Raw genomic sequence first — 18,390 nt, 5'->3', positions numbered from 1 at the left:
TGCTTTTCTCTTGTATATTCTCATTTGCATGTTTAGGCAGTGAAAGATTCTCTGCTCTCAAAGTTGAGAAATTTGGGCTTTAAAATTAAATTTTTGTTACTGATATTTCCTGGAGTATACTGTTCTTTTCATGGTTGAGGCACAATTCTACATTCTTTTCAATGAGATTTTCTTCTGTCAATATCTTTAAATTAACTTTCATTTTCAGTTGCTGGTATCCCTTTTTCACTGCCACCAATTTTCCTTATATTGTATTATTCCTGGCTTTGTTATCTTCTCCTAAGTGCTTTAATTTCTTTATTTTCCCCTTTGCATTCATTGTGAATCATACAATCCTTCATTTAAGTCAGTGTTTCAGCTTTTCTCTCCTTTAGTATTTTTTCTTTCAGTATCTTTAATGATACAAATAACCCACATTTACTCTAGTTATGTTAACAAATGCAGCTAAATGAGGGCTTTTCAACTTTGACTCTAACGACATTTGGGCTGGAAAACTCCTCATTGTGAGTGTGGGGTCTCCTGTGCACTGTAATATATTTAAGACTTATTGAACTTTGTGACTTATTTATTAGTTCTTGAATAGTGTTGTTCTGGTCCTCTCTTGGTGTCCATAGCTTCTTTTTCTCTGTACGTCATTATGAGCATGTTTTTGTTTATTAACTGAATATTCTTCTTAGGGTCTTCCATACAATGAAGCTCTATCAAGAATTTGTTTTCTCTATCTTGAGTAATATGTTTTATGTTTTTCCAAAAGAGGTCAGTTGTCAGTTATAATAGGACATATGTTCTTCATTTTCTTGCTCATGATTGACACAGTTGATCTCTTTGTTATTGTCTTTGTTATGAAATAGTATGTGCCAATCCTCTTTGAGTCACTGTCCACCTTATCACAGATCAGCTGCCTACCTGTCTGAGACCTACAAGGTGATATTCAACTCCTTTCCTCAGTCTGTGTGCCAGTGGTGAAAATTCTAGGGGAGCAGATGGAAACTGTTCCACTGGGCCAGTGTCATCTTGATGTAATTAGTAGTGTGTGCAGTTACCATTCATGTTTCCTCAGTGATGGTGAGGAAAAATATCCTTTGGCATCAAATCATTCCTGCTTTTAGCACAGAGCTTCCAGCCATTGCTTCAGTCAGATCAAGCCAGTTTTCCCTCTTTCTGATTCACCTGTTGCCACAGAGCAGTCATTTCCAAACTCTGAAGAGGTAAAATTATGAGCATTAAGAAATATTTTTATATTTGACATTTTCAGTTTTACTGAGATACAACTGAATGCAGCACTGTGTAAATTTAAGGTGTACAGCATAATGATTTTAGTAACATGCATCATGAAATGATTACTGTAAGGAATTTAGTGAATATTTATCATCTCATATAGATACAAAGGAAATAGAAAAAATAGTGCTTTTTTGTGATGAAAACCTTTGAATTCACTCTTTAACAAGTTTCATGTATAACATACACCATGATTAATTATACTAGTTATGTTGTATGTTATATACTACATTCCTAATATTTATCTTGTGACTGGAAGTTTGTACCGTTTGACTATTGTCATCCAATTCCTCCTACTTCTAACCCTTGCCTCTAATAACCACAAATCTAATCTCTTTTTCTATGAATTTGTTTTAATGGTTTTGAATTACAACACTATGTTAAATTCCTGGTACACAACATTGTGATTCCATATTTCTAAACATTTCAAAATGAGTATGATGATAAATCTAGGTGTCATCTGTCACCAAATGATATTACTTAATTATTGACTATATTCATCACATATTTTATTTCATACCTCAGTTCAGTTCAGTTGCTCGGTCGTGTCCGACTCTTTGCGACCCCATGAATCGCAGCAAGCCAGGCCTCCCTGTCCATCATCAACTCCCGGAGTTCACTCAAACTCGTGTCCATCGAGTCGGTGATGCCATCCAGCCATCTCATCCTCTGTTGTCCCCTTCTCCTCTTGCCCCCAATCCCTCCCAGCCTATGACTCATTTTTTAACTTAAAGTTTGTACCTCTTAATCTCCCTCACTTGCTGCTCTCTTCCAATCACCCCATCCCTCTGGCAATCAAGTGTATCTATGACGTTATGTTTGTTTTGTTTAGATTCCACATATAAATTATACAGTATTTGTCTTACTTTGCTTGACTTATTTCAATGAGCACAATACTGTCTAGGTCCATCCATGTTGTTGCAAATGGCAGTATTTCATTCTTTTAATGGCTGAGTAGTATTCCATTGTGTGTATATAACATCTTTATCTGTTCATCTATTGATGTGCACATATGCTGCTTCTATATCTTGGCTACTGTAAATAATGCTGCATTGAATATAAGGGTGCATATATCTTTTTAATTTAGTGTTTAAAAATATCCAGAAGTATATGCTCTAGGAGTGTGGGCTGTGTAGGCTGTGTTATGATAGGGTTGACTACTATGGGCACTCTGATAGGTGTGGCTGGTCCTGACCCAGTGGGCTGCCAACTCCAGCCTAGTGTGAATGTTGCTGGCTACTGGTGGATGATGCTGGGTCATGGAATGGCTGGCTGCATGACTCAGAAGTCCCAGTCCTGGTGCTGTCCTGCTAGTGAGTGGAGCCCGGTCTTGGAGTGGCTGTCTGCAGATCTGTGGATCCTGGAGGTAGTGTTGGCCTGATAGTGGGCAGAGCTGGGGCCCAGGAGTTCCAAGTTTGATGACAGCCCTTTCATGAGTGGGCTGGGTTGTGATCTAATTGGCTACAGCGCTGCAGGGATCCTGAAGTTGATGTCATGCCAGTGGGGTTGGAGCTGCGACCCCACACGACTAGCTGCTTATCTTGGGGAAGCTCCAGTTGACTGGATAGTGAGGGATATCAGATCTCAGGGCTAATAAGCCAGAGGGAGTATTCCAAAATGCAACTCACACAGCATCAGTGTTCTCATGGTAGAATGAGCTCCTCAAAATGGCAATGCCCAGCATTTATGTCCTCAGGATGAGTCCCAGTTGCCTCCTCCCTCTCCAGGAATATCCAAGATCAGCTAGAGCATCTGACCTGGCTCAATCAAATTATTGCTTCCTGTCCTGGGTCTAGAAGACTGTGAGATTCTGGGTGCAAACTTTAAGAGCAGAATCTGTTTCCTATAGTCCTCTAGCTCTCCTGAAAGTTAAGTCCCACTGGTCTTCAAAGCAAGGTGTTCTGGGGGCTCTTCTGGTATAGAATTCCTGGGGTGGGGAGCCTAACGTGGGGCTTGGACCCACTGTTACTTAGGGAGAATCTCTACAGTTGTGATTATCCTCCTGTTTGGGAGTTACTTACCTGAGGTGTGGGTTTTGACCAAGACTCCGCCCCTCCTACCCAACTCACTGTGGTTATTTCTTCATATCTTTAGTTGTGAAGGATTTTTTCTGCTAGTTTTCTGCTAGTCTTCAGGTTGTTCTTATCAATAGCTGCTCTTTAAATAGTTACAATTCAGGTGGGAGGAGGTGAGCTCAGGTTATTCCTACTCCATCATGCTGGCCACTTGCCCCTTAACTATGAACATTTTTACGGCCGTTGAGCCTTACTAAAAAACTGCCCTCCAGAAAGGTTTTACTGATTACAAAACAATTGCACATGAAAGGGGTGTATCTACCTCCCTATATTCTTGCCAACCTTGTTTATTTGCTTGTTAATATAATTGGACTTTTGTAAAAAAATTAAAATAAAGCTATAAAATGCAATTTAATGTATTTCAAATGTATTCAAATAATTTATTATTTTTTGAAATTCACATGCAATATCTGAAAGCTTATAAATGTCACATACACACAAACTACAATATTCTAAAAACTTAACAGAAATGTAAAGGATTCTTATTAATGTGTAAAAAGGCATCTTTAAAAGGCAATTATTAAAGCAACTATATAAAACTGGGGGCAATTTATAAAATAGACTTAAATGTTTAAGACAAAGTGTTGAAGGTAGGAAAAAATGACTTTTAAAGTAAAGGATGAAATGTTTTTCAGAAAGTAATAGCTGTTTCTTTGAAATCCAGAAAGAAAGGTTACTAACTATTCTTCCCATGAACACATGTACAAAATGATCACTGTCTCTAAGGTCACCTGATTGTGTCCATGAGATAATATAAATCAAGAGCAGGAAATAAAACCCAACTTATGCCTTTATTAACACATGCAACTCCTAATACAAGTCCTCCTACCTATCTATGCATCTATCCATCCTGAATCTAGAATAGCTTTATTGAGAATTCATATAGTATAAAATTTATCACTGAAAAGTATACAGTTTATTGGTATTCAGTATATTCAACCACCACAACTATCCCATTTCACAACATTTTTGCCATCCCAAATGAAAACCCATTAGGAGTCACTCCCCATTCTCCTCTCCTCTCTAGTTCTGGCAAACACTAATCTACATGCTATTTCTTTACATTTATGTACTGTGGACATTTTCTAAAAGTGGGATCACATGATATGTGGCCTTTGTGACTGTATTCCTTCATTTGGTTTAATGGAGGTTCATTAAATTTTTTGAGGTTTCCAGTTCATCCATACTGTAGCGTTCCTGTACTTCATTCTTTTTATTGATGAATATGGATATACACCATTTCATTTATCCAATCATAAGCTGATAGACATTTGGGTTGTTAGCACTCTCTGGAAAAACTTTCTGCAAATAGTTTAAGTTATTTTATTTTAATATATTCAACTTGTCTTTGTTTGCAGATTGTACTCTTAATACAAAGTCAAAAATTATTTTTTTGAGGAAAAATACTTACAAGGATTTAGAGTACATGAATATTCAACATTAAAATATAACTTAAACTCCAAATAAGAACCTCCAAATCTTGTAGTCCATGCAAGTCTCTGTCTGATCTCTGAGAACAGATCTCTAAATGACTGCTAGATAACGATTCTATTTCATTTCTTTCTCCTCTAGCTAGAAAAGGGCTAAAAGGGCTCCCAGTTTAAAAAAAAAAAAAAATGCCTCCACATACTTCCATTATGTGCACATAATGGAAGAACAAGAAAAAAATGTATTTTCTCACAGTTAACATATAAAATCTAATTAATTTTGGATTTGTGGAATTTGGCATACTGTACCTGAGAACTGCTGCTGGCCTATTTTGAATATCAAGACATGAGACAAGAGTTATGGATCTAAATCGTCCAGAAGAATAATGATACATTTAACTAAATTTTCTCCTACTGCTATGGTAACACTGTCTCAGCTTTTATCTCTCCTATCCCTCTGCCTGTTGTCTTGCTTTGTCATCATTCTGTGTATTAGAGAAGGCAGTGTATTAACAAGAAAGCACTTGGAATTAAGTCCCAGAAAGTGGCCCCTATCTTAGACTTTACTATGTGGGTATGGAAACGTGCCATTCCCATTATAGTCTATACAACTTGTCCAACTGCAGAGGACAATCTTTCAGCTTTTAAATTTTCCTTCCCAGGGCAGGGGGTACACTAAAGGGCAAAACATTCAAGTATTCAGCTTGCTAAATATCTTTGCCTCCAACATTCTTTCCAATTATCCATCACCATCAGCAGCAAAACTGTACTGAATTTAGGCTCCGACAGATTTAAACAAAAAGGCACTAGTTTTGGACTCAGAAGATCAGAGTTGAATTCTCACCGGTCAAATATTAATTCTGTGTTCTTGGTCATATTATACCTTCCCTGAGATATATATCACCTGTAAAACATTTCCTCTGTAATAGAGGAATGAAAGATTCACAGAGATGCTAAGAAGATTAATTAAGGCAACATCTGTAAAGTTTCTGGAACACAGTAAGCACTGAATCAATGTGAGATCCTCTGACGTCAAAGTAATGCATAAAAACCCACTAGATTTAGACTGAAGGGCTATGCTGTCCAAAATGGTAGCTACCAGCAACAAGTGGCTAAATTTTTTTTTTTTGCCATATGGCATGTGGGATTTTAGTTCCCGATCAGGGATACAACCACCACCCCCTGCATTGGAAGCATGGAGTCTTAACCACTGGAAGGCTAGGGGAGTTTCAGGTGTCTACTAAGACTATTACCGAAATTAAGTAATCTTTAAAATTAAGTTTTCAGTGCTATTAAGCCTCATGTGGCTAGTAGCCATATACTGGCTAGCACCAATACTTACCATCACCATCATCACAGAAGTTCTACTGAACAATGATGCACTAGAAGTGATAGAACTCAATGAAAACCAGAAGCCTAAATTCTTGCCACTAACTCTGTAACTTTAGCAGAGCAACTTTATCTCACTATGCTACTGTTCCTCAAGATAAAATGTAAAAATGCCTTTACAGCAACATTGCAGAGATCAGGTGCACTGAAGTAATTTTTCTTTGCTTTCTTACTATCTTCCCAGGACCTCAAAATTAAATTATGCACAAAAATTAGCAAGGACCACTTTGAGTATGACTCAATAGGTACAGCTCTTTGGGAGTTCAATATTCATAGCCATGATTTGATGTTATTCCAACACACCTGTAAGTAGTTAAGAATAGCATATTTCAGAAGCACACCTAGCTATGTGCAGACACTTCTTGGGGTGATGGAAAGAAACAAAGTAACATAGTTAAAAAGGTGTTCATTGGCAAATGTCCCTTTGTAGACAAATCAATTTTCATTGGGTTTAAAATGCAAAGGTCAGAGATCCTATTTTCTACTTATTTGTTTCATTTTAATGCCTAAATCTGTCTTTCCCAGATTTAGAAACAATAATCTGGGCTGTCATTGTGAGAATAATATTGTAATTTTTTTTTTTTTAATACAGAGAAGGGGTTAACAAACTTTTTCTGTAAAGGTCCAGAGTAAATGGTCTAGGGCCATGAATTTTCTATCATAGTTACTTAATTCTGCTGGTGTGGCATGAAAACCACCACAGAATGTAAATAAATGGCATGGTTGTGTCAATAAAACTACATAGTCTGTCAGGCCTACATTTGCCAACTTCATATATAGAAGGACATGGAAGAACATAGCTTTTCCTGCTCTTCTTCACAGTATTTTTTACCATGATTATATGACTTTTTTTCCTTTATTTTATTTGAACATACACTATATCCTACAAATAATCAGTTTTAAATGTTTAATTCAGAAATGTCAAAACATTTTTTCTTCTCATTTTTATTAAGACATTGAATATAAATAATATAATTCTTTAGGACAATACCTTTATTTTCATACTGATAGCAAACTGAGAAGGATGGTCATAGTATATAAACTGTAAAATAACAAATTCAATGATTCACAGATCTAATAGGGTCATTCAAAGTTTCCTACCTATTTTACTATTTCATGAGTTGAATTAAATCTTAAATAGAAAACCAAAATTGAGCTAAGAGCCTCAATGCCATTACTTCTTAAGTTCCCATTACTGTTCTAGACAAATAAATCAAGGTCAAATATTTAGATGACTCAAGCAGCATCTATTAAAAAAACCTGGTAACTTGTATGCATAGGTTAAGAATGGACTGCCAAGAAATGATGAGAAATTAATAAAATAAAATCATGATATTTCAGAGTTGGAAGAGTCCTTATAGAACAACTTGTTCAACATCATTGCTCTATGGATGATGAGTGTGGTAATCTTTTTTTTTTCCTTTCCAGGAAACACTTTCTTCTTATTAGATCCCCAGGTTTCTTACGGAATTACCCCTTCCTTTTCTTACTCTTAGCTCTGGTAGTTTGAATGAGGGTGGTCTCGTTATCAGGCCAACAAGTGGGGATTTAACCCAGAGAGGACTCATCAGAGCCCTGGAAACTCTTGACCAGAGGACTGGTTCAGAGGTAAGTTTCCGACCTAAAATCATCATCTAAATTCTGGGATATTTCTTAGAATTGCCAGGAGAGAACCAACCTTCCTTCCTTCCTTCCCTTTTCCTTCTCCCTCCCTCCTCCCTTCCCTTCCTTTCATCCTTTAGTCTTTCTTGCCCCCTGCCCCATTCTTTCTCTCTTACAGATGCAAACTTTTGAGAATATCTACCTGGGATGGCCAGCAGCCATTCTGCCACCTTGTGGAAATGGCCCATCTGAGAATGAAACCAATACAGACTAGCATCTCTGAGATGCGGAGTTCACATTCTGAGGCTCTGAGTTTCTGGATCTAGCCTTAACTGTAGCTGAAAATGTCTGCCTTTTGTAATTACAAGAACAAAACCATCCTCCCCCTCTCAACCTTTTTTCTTAAGCTTGAGTTGGTTTTTTGCCACTGCAAAAGAGCTTATACAAATACAAGAGGTTGTTCAACCCGAAGAAGTGAATGTTGGTAAGTGGGAAGGTCAGGACTTCAATCCCCTCTAAATTTGATGCTAGTTCTACGAGACTGACAGGATAGACTAGCAAACCCATTAAAATCTTACATGCAAAGCAGTTTGGGTAAAAAGTGTATATTACTCTTTAAGCTTCTTTGAGTACTGTATTTAGACTCTCACTTCCTTTCATAGATATTCTTGTTTAGGATAGGGCATTGTATAACAAATACTGATCAGATTTAAAGGAAATTATTTTTCACCCTTACATATAGTACACCTGAAGACTTGAAGGGGACATCAGACGGTCAGAAATACAGGACACACTGGAGTAGGTAATATATAGGCTTCAGATCCACACCACCAATTGTCCCCAATTCTCCTGTGTACCCTCCGTCTGTGTGGCTATGCCTTAACACATACCAGTAATTCACTCCATAAAAATACATGGAAACTGTACTGTGTTCAGCACCAGGGATACTATGCAAACCACATCAACTCAATACTTTGAGCTTCCAAGAAAACATAGCTTCCCACGTCTTTGAAAACAAAGGGCTCTTTGTTGTTATTTAACAAAATAGTCACACGAATGATTTCATTTCTTTACCCCCTCCTCCAAACTGTATTGATTAGAAATATCCATATACACAGCCAGATTAACACAAGCCTTAACAAAGGGTAAAGGATTCAAATATGTAGTTTTTGTCTAATTGATAGAAATACATTATTTCTTTTACAATACTGACTAGTAAAGCTATCAAAATCAAAACACACTTAAAAAGACACTGTTAATATTTTTCATGTACTGTGTAACAATTAATAAAGGATGTACAACCGATCTATAAAATGAGTTCTTCCTCCATGATAAACACAGATCTATAAAACAATGGTGCTTCTGTCCAGATATGAAGCTTTTGAGAACAACGTAAAACTGGTTAAAAAAAGTATGGTCTATGACATATTTGTACGTTGAGAGGAAAGCAGCTAATGTTGGAACCTGAGCCACATTAAGTGGGAGGAGATTATGTCTGAATATTTCCTACAATGCTACACGAACTAAGGCCATATTTTAACTGTCAGATATTTGTGGCACTTACCTGGGCTTTCAGGGTGTATCAAATTTTCATCCTTTGATTAAGTAATCTCCTAACAGATACAGTCACTGAAAAAGTTGAGTAGAACTGGAATAACCCTGGGACAACCCAAATTTTTTATCTCTGGCTATACTGCCTAAGACACTAGTATCTTAGTAAAAGAAAAAAAAATTGATGAGTAAAATAGATTAAAATGAGAAATACACAGATCTTAGAGTTTATAAAACAGAGGATTTTATTCAAATTTACATACAGATAAAAATTTACCAAAATTTTAACACAAACCTAAATCACATTCTTTCTCACCACAAAAATGGACACTATGCAAAAAAGCCACATTCTCTCAATTACATTTTCCCAGGTGGTAGATTCAGGGGGGAAATAGGAAGGGAGAAAAGACAGTGACACTCACAGCATAATTTGATTTCAGTGTTGTCTCATCTTGAAATGACTCAATCAGAGATTTCCATAAGAATCAATCTTCAGTTCTGATGTTAAAAGAGAAACTTCTACTCCAAAATCACAAATAAGGCTTCTGGCTTCATTTTTAGTATGAGGTAAACAGCATATTCAATATTAAGGCAAATGGTAGGATACATGTATGTGGTATTAATTATGAATCTTCCATTGTAAAATATATTTCATGGATTTTCTAAACATGTTGGAATTCAAAATAGTAAAAACTCTTGCAGTTTATAACAGCTACTTGTTTCAGTGTCTTAGCTGCACCTTTTTGATGGCAAATCTGTTCAATGTAATCTTGTCTGACTTTTTTTTTTTTACAGCATGCATTTTTTTTTTTTTTAAACACAATACAAATGTTCACCAAAATGGCTGCAAATGAACCAGGGCCTGATCTCAAATGCTGTATACACACACACTGTTTGGCCTTGTAGACCGCTCCCCCAAATTGGCAAAACAATGGTGAGCTGACTCACTATGACAGAAAATTATGCGAATGCAGGTCATTAAATTAATAAAGGCTATAAGGGAAATTAAGCTGTCTAGATATCTTATTCAAAAAATACAGATTTAAATTTTTTAAACAAAAAACTTGAAATTCTTACTCTTCCCCTTTCCCACCCCACCTTTTTCCCCAATGGAATAACCATTTTCTTCACAGTGGTGAGAGAACCATCCCTTTTTATGGGTAAGTGCACTTCTTCCAAGGGATCAGGGCAAGGCATCACTTCTTAGCCACACTGGCAACAGCTTTCTTGGCTGCATCCTCCAGGTCGACAGCTGAAGTGATGGGGAGTCCGCTGTTACTGAGAATGTTCTGGGCCTCGTGGACGTTGGTTCCTGGAAGGGAGTGGGGGGATGTTGTACAGTCACTGAGATGGAACTGAAGGTGGTGCCCCAGGAAGTTTCATACAACCTGAAGTCGTGAGATGCCTGAGTCTCCTGTACATCCGTGCATGCTAAGTTGCTTTAGTCATGTCTGACTCTTTGTGACCCCATGGACTGTAGCCCACCACGCTCCTCTGTCCATGGGATTCTCCAGGCAAGAATACTGGAGTGGGTTGCCATGTCCTCCTCCAGGGGATCTTCTTGACTCAGGGATCAAACCTGCATCTCTTGCATCTCCTGCATTGGCAGATGGGTGCTTTACCACCTGGGAAGACCGCCTGATCTTCTAACACCATTTTATTACAACTCAGGTCATTTTTTATGATCCAGACCTGGCTATTCAGATATATTTAGATGACAAATTTATTTTTTTCCTCTTTTTAATTCAAATGCCTGGCATTAAAAAGATATTGTCTCTATTTTCTCTGGCATTAAAAAAACTGAAATAATGAGGTTTTTAGAAGATCATGAACAAAGATTAACAACCACTTGTTCAACTAGTTTGAAAGAGGAAAATCTTCTGAAATAGACGTATCTTTTGATTGGATAGTCTGAATATGGAATATAAAGAAGAAAACCTTGTGCACACAAAAATGAGCAAGAGAATGGTAAGTCAGGGTGTTAGAATGATATGGAGTACAGCAGTAACACAGGAAGATGCTCAGGATGAATCTACTTATAGCTTTTCACTAGGAAGAAAATTAAAAAACAGATTCTAATCAATATCACAGACAGGAAAGATGATGTGACAAAATCTGTATCAAGTGATAGTCCAGCTACAAAAAAAGATGAAAGGATTTTCAAGAGACTAATGGACATTTTTTTCCCTGATAAAAGCTAAAATTGCTGCTGGTAATCCACACACTCAAGTGAATTTAATGTAGTTTTGGCTCATTCCAGAAGTCCTTTGTCTTAATCTCTTGAAACAAAAGGTCTGAGTCATGAGCTAATCTGAGATCTGAAGTTAGAGAATCTGCTCACTGGCTCGAATCCACTGCCTGGAGACAGTGACAGTATTCAAAGTGTCCCTTTATGCTTCATCCTCATTCTACCTAACAAAAATGGCAGATGCCATGAAAATGAGCACTGTAACCTCTAATGACATCTCTTGGCCATTTCTGGTGGATCTGTAGCATATGCAGGCCAAACCACCCCACCTAATTGTGTTCTTCGGTGACTATTTAACATGCAAAACACCACTCCATTCTTTTCAATGTGAATAAGCTCCTGGGAGAAATGTGATAAAATTTAAGTGTCTAATGAAATATCTCATCTTACATCATCTCCAGTGCTTTTATCCAGTTAGTAAGACAGAGCCTATTTATAAACAAAGACCTTGAAATATAGGCCTTGGAGGACCTCAGAGTACAAATAAAAAGGAGATGCTTGGTCAGCATGTTTCATACCAAAGGCAAAGGCAAGAATTAAGGAGGAACAATTGAGCAGAGAAGGCGGTATAGTACTGATTCTCCTGGCACGCTAGGTCCACCAAAGCAGTGTTGAAGGGGACACTGGACACTGTGTCTTTGGCTCAAGGCTGACTCGGGGCCGCCTTACACAGGAATCTGATGAATGGACTCCATGACAAACAAGAACTTAAAACATAGGGAAGTTGTTACTTAAAATCCCTAGACTCCCATTCTGACTCTGTCATGTATTAATTGTAGTTTTGGATAAATCATTTAAATCTTTTGAGCATCAACTTCTTTATCTTCAGACATAATACTGTGATCATTTTCCTCACAATGAATATTGATTAAGCATATGTCAGGTACAGTGCTAAGGGATTTACATGTGACACATGAAAACTTTACAATGAATTTGGATAGGTCCGGTTGTACCTATTTCACAGACGAGATAACTGAGGCACAGAGAGGTTAAAAAACTTCTCTACAGTCACACGGGTTGAAAGAGGCAGAGATGGTAATTGAATCCTGTTCTAATTATGTCCTAAAGGCATACTAGTCTGTTTTCCTACCTTTAAAATGAGGAAAGTAATGCTGGTAGCATAGGTCGCCATGAGAACAAAATGAAATAATAGGTGTGAAAGCATTCTGTAAATGGCAGTCTCTGTGGCGGTCGTGGCTGGTTGTTTACCAAAGCTCCATGCTCCTCTGCTACAGTGGGGAGCTACTGTTGGGAAAGAGCTGCCAAAGAGGAACTGCAATTCCCAGGCCCTGTTCCAGGTGGGGGAGGGGGGTTGTGTGACTGAGTCCTGGTCAATACACTGTGAATAGCAATGAAACACATGCCCGTGAAGTTTCTTCCACTTTTACTCTCTGTATTCCCTCTGTTTTCCTTGTCTGCCTTCTGAAATGTTGCCAACCAGAAAAATATTAGATGGCAGCTTTTTTTCAGATGACAATGACTCCCTTAAAATCCATGTTTGGGTAACTCTGCAGAGCCAAGCACCCAGCTCCTCACCCTCTCTGACTTCATATGAATCAGAACGAAACCCCTACTATATTGCCTCTGAACATATCTGTTGTTATAGGAGTGAGCATTACATTTTTATAAAAAATTCATTTATTTTCATTGAAGGATAATTTCTTTACAATATTGTGTTGATTTCTGCCATGCATCAACATGAATTAGCCATAGGTATACATATGTCACAAGCATTACTTTAATTAACACGCTATTGTGTTAAGTGTGGGTGGCAGCTTCTAAAATGGTTCTAAGATGACTGACTGAGACTTCTAGGTGTTCATGCCCCTTGAGTACAGGCTGGAGCAGTGGCCTGCCTCTAAAGGAGAAGAATATAGCAAAAGTGATGGAAGGTCACTTCTGAGACTAAGTCCATCACTGCGGTCTTGCTTCCTCTGATTTTCTGTTTGTTCACTCTAATGAAACCAACTGCCATGCTATGGGCTATGGGCTGCCCCATGGGGAAACTCACAATGCAAAGGACTCAGGGCAGCCTCTAGCCAGCAGGCACCAAGGAACTGAGGCGTTCATTCCAACAACCCATAAAGAGCTGCACCCCACCAACTGTGTGGGTGTGCCTACAGGCAACAAGCCCCGCTCCTGCCACCCCTGCGAGGCAAGCTGCAGCAGAACCCCAGTCTTGGCCAACACAATGATTGGACTTGAGAGAGATCTTGAGCCAGAGGACGCAGCTGAGCCAGCCCTGGATTTCCCACCAAAGAAACTGTAAGATGGTCAATGTTATTTTGTGCTAAGCGGCAGCTAAATTTTGGGGCAATTTGTTTCACACTAGAACTTAACTAATGCAGATGAAAAGATTTACTATTTCATTAAGAACAACCTCAATGTGCATTTTGATTCATTTGGTAAAGATTCAGCCAAGGTCCCAGAGGCTGAAAAGTAGGACAGGGGATCAGACTGTGGTAGGTGTTGGTACCAAGCTAAGGGATTCCAACCTTAATCTGCAGGCTTATGTATAATAGTAGTGGTACAGTGTGAATCAGTCTTGACAGACACAGAATCGAATTGGTCTTTGGACTAGGAGGTCAATGAAAGTCAAAGATGGAAATTTTTATCTCCTTCAACAGAGATATGGACTTAGAACGCTCTCTCCACCTGGGCTCCAATTCACCAGAGAAGAAAAATCTACATTATGCTACAAGAGACTCAGAATTCTCCCTCTTCCTTTCTCAACACACAGCTCCCCAGACCCCATGCATCACCCCAAGAGGCAGTCTTATCTGGCTGAACATCCCTCACCTTCTAATCTACTTCTCCTCGATATGACTCCTCTTGTGGGCACAGGTCTCACACACCTACAGGTCTACACAAAGCTCTGCGTATCTGGACTGAAAGAGTTCTGCTAGGAGTGGGGATAACAACAATAAAAGCATAGAGCAGCTTTCACTTCACACAGGTCACACACTGCTCTGGGGTTCTAAGTATATTTGCTCCCCTGTTCCTCAGTAGAAACCCTGAGATAGCTGCTATTATCTTCCTTTTACAGAGGAGAGGACTGAGGCACAAATAAGTTAAAGGCTAGTCCAGTAAGTATGGCTAGTAATAGGAAGCAGTGGAATGAACATTCAAATAATGCTTGACACACCCATTCTGATACCTGAATAAGTCCTTCTTATGATTTTGTAAATATATGTCATCATCATCCTTATAACAACAACGACAAAAAATCTGGTTTACAAAGTCCTCCCACATTACTTTATTTGACCCTTACAAGGAACTTGTGAATTTGATGTTTCTAAATGAACCCGTGAGTTCAGTGTTTATAAATCAGTTCTTTTTCTTTTTTTTTTTAAGCCAAGAGTACTGGGGCTTAGTGACTGACTGGCAGAATTCAGTTTCAAAATCCTTTGCTTTCTGGACTCTATTTTGATTTCCCAGTGACTCCCGTTTGACATTTAAAACACAGAGCACTTTACCATGCATGAAATCATCAGAACCTCAGTGAGGCCATAAATTATTCAAGAACAAGGATCATGTACAACTAGGATGTCTGCTCTTTTGGCTAAACCTTCTGTCCCCACGGTCCCTGCTCTATGAGGGACCATGGCATATTCTCTACCCCAAGGCAGACCTTGACTGCTTCCAAGACACTGACTGCACCTGACCCAAGGGCGGTCCAAATACAGACCATGGTCATTAGTCCAATTAGATTTTCTCTATAGAGAATCTCAATGGGTGGTTTCCATGAAAGAGAAAGTAGTAGCATGAAAAGGACTTCTAGTCATAAGTAGGCAGATGAGAGAAAGACAGTGCAAATACGTAGAGGGTGGAGAAGTCAAGTGAAGAGACCAAGGGCTGGAATGATGTTCCTGAGGTCTGCCTCCAACTCTTCCTGTGGGCCAGCTTTATTATGGCCCCCACCCACCGAGAGAAATGTTGGTTCACCTTCCCTTCCATGAGTATGCATGAATAGTGCATACTCCTGATATGCATTATACCTCCTGATAAATGGGTTGTTCTTCCTTATAACGAACTAGCCAGTTCCTGAATTAATACCCTTTTCAGCATCCAACTTAGCACCAGATATACCCAAGAGGGAAAATGGCTGACAGAGAAACCCGTGAACCTGCAGACAAGCCTGCTATGCCCTCTACCCTGAGCTCTGCTGCCCTCTCTGCTTGGAGGACGCCATATGTCCGTGAACTATCTTTTTAAATGACATTTCTTTGGGGATGCTTTCTTGTCACCACATCTCAACCCCCAACCTAGAGTAGCGGATTGGAAAATGAGCTTCCCAAATACTTTGTACATCTAAAATCCCAGCACTTTTAGGACTGCTTACTGACATTGCTCTTGTCCCCACTAAACATAGGCTTTGGAAGGGCTGCCATTGCTCAGGTTTGCTCACCGTGTACCTCTAGGCACAGTGTCCCCCACAAAGGATGTGTCTGTGCATGGACTGAATAACCATGGACAGGCTCATCCATAAAAAGTGAACTTCAGGCAGCAAGTGTGGGTGACTCCGCTTCTGAGCACCTTGCTGGCCGATAACTCTTTATATGAGGTTGAAATAAAAAATCCAAACGGCCTCAGGGAAAACGAAGAGGGTTGTTCATGAGCTTTCTGAGTCCTTAGATGCTTTCATTGGCCCCTCTTTCTAAGAAGGGCCACATAGCAGCTGGCTGTGTTGAGTGTCCTTGAGGGAGGCTCCAAGCTGCTGCCACTTCTAGCTGTCCAGGCATATAAGGTCACTGTGCTCAAGGTTAACAACCAGAGGTGGTGGCCAGGGTAACAGAGTGGACAGGGCAGCTCCACACTAACACAGGGTCTTTCTCTCTATCCAGCTGCTCCGGCAGGGCCATATCAAAAGGCCTAATTTCTTCATAATTCCAGGATCCACTAAAGTGAATTTAATTATATTTGCAGTTACACTTCAATTACAGTCTTAATTATAAAGCACATAGTAGGCATGCTCAGAGCCAAGCAGTTTTAGAAGAGAACCTCACAGTGAAATAGGAAGCTGAGGCACAGGACTATGAGGAGAAAGAGGAAATATACAGAGGGGCCTTGGTCAAATGAAAATCTGTCACACAAGGTGGGGGGGAGGGTTGGCATTAGAAACAGGTTAAAAAAGAGAGAAACACACACAGAACAGATGAGATGGAGGACGTGGCAGAGCCAGGGGCAGGAGAGTCAAAAAGAAAGAGAGAGAGAGAGAGACCGGAGGGAGAGACAGAGGGACAAGATAAACAGAGAGGGAGAAGAGGAAAGAGACCAAAAAACAAACAAACAAAAAAGGAGAATGAGAGACAGAATGGGTGAAAGAGGAGACTAGAGATTGAGATGACTAAGAGAATGAAGGACAAAGAGAGATGAAGAGTCAAACAGAGAGAATGAGGGGGAAAGAAGTGAGGTTGCCAAGTTTCTTCCACAGCAGCCCTACCCTGACCCTGCCAGCATCTCCCTTTTAGCACCCTGGTCGATTTCTCCTTGGCTGGCAGGGCTAGGGACAGGCCAGGGAGAAACAAAGCCAGGGCAGGCCCTGCAGCCCAAGGCTTGGAGAGGAATTACAAATCACTTCCTCATTTTGGTTCTGAGAGCAGCTTGAAGGGGAAGTGGGGATGCAAAGAAGATGGTGAGAAAGAACAGCCATCTCTGAAAGGAGGTCACTGGAAATGCTGAGGGGAACGGAGGGAGCCTTTAACAAATGCTTGCTAGTCTGCAGATTCTTTTTGCTAATGACATCATATGAGTATTTCAGCTTAGTTTCTTCTTGATTCACCAAGTGGCTGACACCTACTCCACATTCCCTTCCCGTCCTTATTTCTAAATAGAAACCATCATGGCTGCTAAACTGTGACATGGAATCAAGAGTTCCAAACAGACTATTTATGCCTATGCACATAATTACAGAGAAAACTGATCTCTTTCCCACATTTAAATTGTGCTGCTGGCGTTTTCTAATATTTATTAAAGGCTGGGTTTCTTTTTAATGAGGCTGCAGGACAATACTTTAAATAACCACCTGTACAGATGCTGATCAACTCGTGCTGGTTGAAGTTCAGGCACTTCTTAATATCTCCCTGTTGAAAGCCACTCAGCTAAATGGTTACCTACCACTGCAGGCTTTAAAAACAGCAATAGAGAGTCACAGGGGACTGAGTTTAAAATGAGATCTTGTTCTATTGGTAGAGATTATTATAAAAAGAACAGTAATTATTAAAATTAAAAAAAAAATTCCCATCTTTTCCACATGATTTACCACTTACTTCCTGCCACTGGGTGGAGTGAGAGAGCTGTATACAGAGATGCAAAGTTAATTTATCAAAATTTGTTCCTTGTTTTCACTACATGGGAGAGACGATAACAGTAGTGGACTCTAATTACAGGGCTTTGTTCAAAAGGTGCAGCCCCTCCCCACCACTTAGGCCAGCTTTTTATCACAGGGCTGTGAAGAAAACTTCTCTCTAGTTTTAAAAGTATTATTTTAATAGGAATTCAGCTTTTTCTTAAAAAAAAAGTTATTACAATTAATACAAGTTATTTTTAATACAATAGTTAGCACTTAGCATATATTAGGTATAATAAATGTTCGTTGGACACATCAGTAGAGGGGTTCATAAGTATCCTATTAGTTGAATCATCACAGCAACCCTACAGTTAACATTGCTATCCCCACTCTACAAACAAGGCAACTGAGGCACTGGGGCTTAGGAACTTGCCCAACGTCCCTCAGCAAATCCCAGGCTAGAACCTAGGTTTGTCTGACTATAAAACCACACGACAACCTCGCAGTCTTGGCCTTTTAGTGCTAGAACGA

At 39.3% G+C, this 18,390-nt stretch overlaps 1 protein-coding gene across 1 annotated transcript in view; it reads right to left on the bottom strand.

Annotated features, from left to right (window-relative positions):
• Positions 1 to 9,543: 9,543 nt before the first annotated feature.
• Positions 9,544 to 18,390, bottom strand: part of SUCLG2 (succinate-CoA ligase GDP-forming subunit beta) — a 275,148-nt gene continuing 266,301 nt past the window's right edge. The window contains exon 11 of the mRNA NM_001034639.1: positions 9,544 to 10,634. Coding sequence (NP_001029811.1) covers positions 10,519 to 10,634 — 116 coding nt within the window. The 3' untranslated portion in view covers positions 9,544 to 10,518. The remainder of the gene's footprint in view (positions 10,635 to 18,390) is intronic.

The sequence above is a fragment of the Bos taurus genome, chromosome 22, assembly GCF_002263795.3.
Source record: "Bos taurus isolate L1 Dominette 01449 registration number 42190680 breed Hereford chromosome 22, ARS-UCD2.0, whole genome shotgun sequence".
Classification (NCBI taxonomy): Eukaryota; Metazoa; Chordata; class Mammalia; order Artiodactyla; family Bovidae; genus Bos; species Bos taurus.
This window is presented reverse-complemented; position numbering and strand designations above follow the sequence as displayed.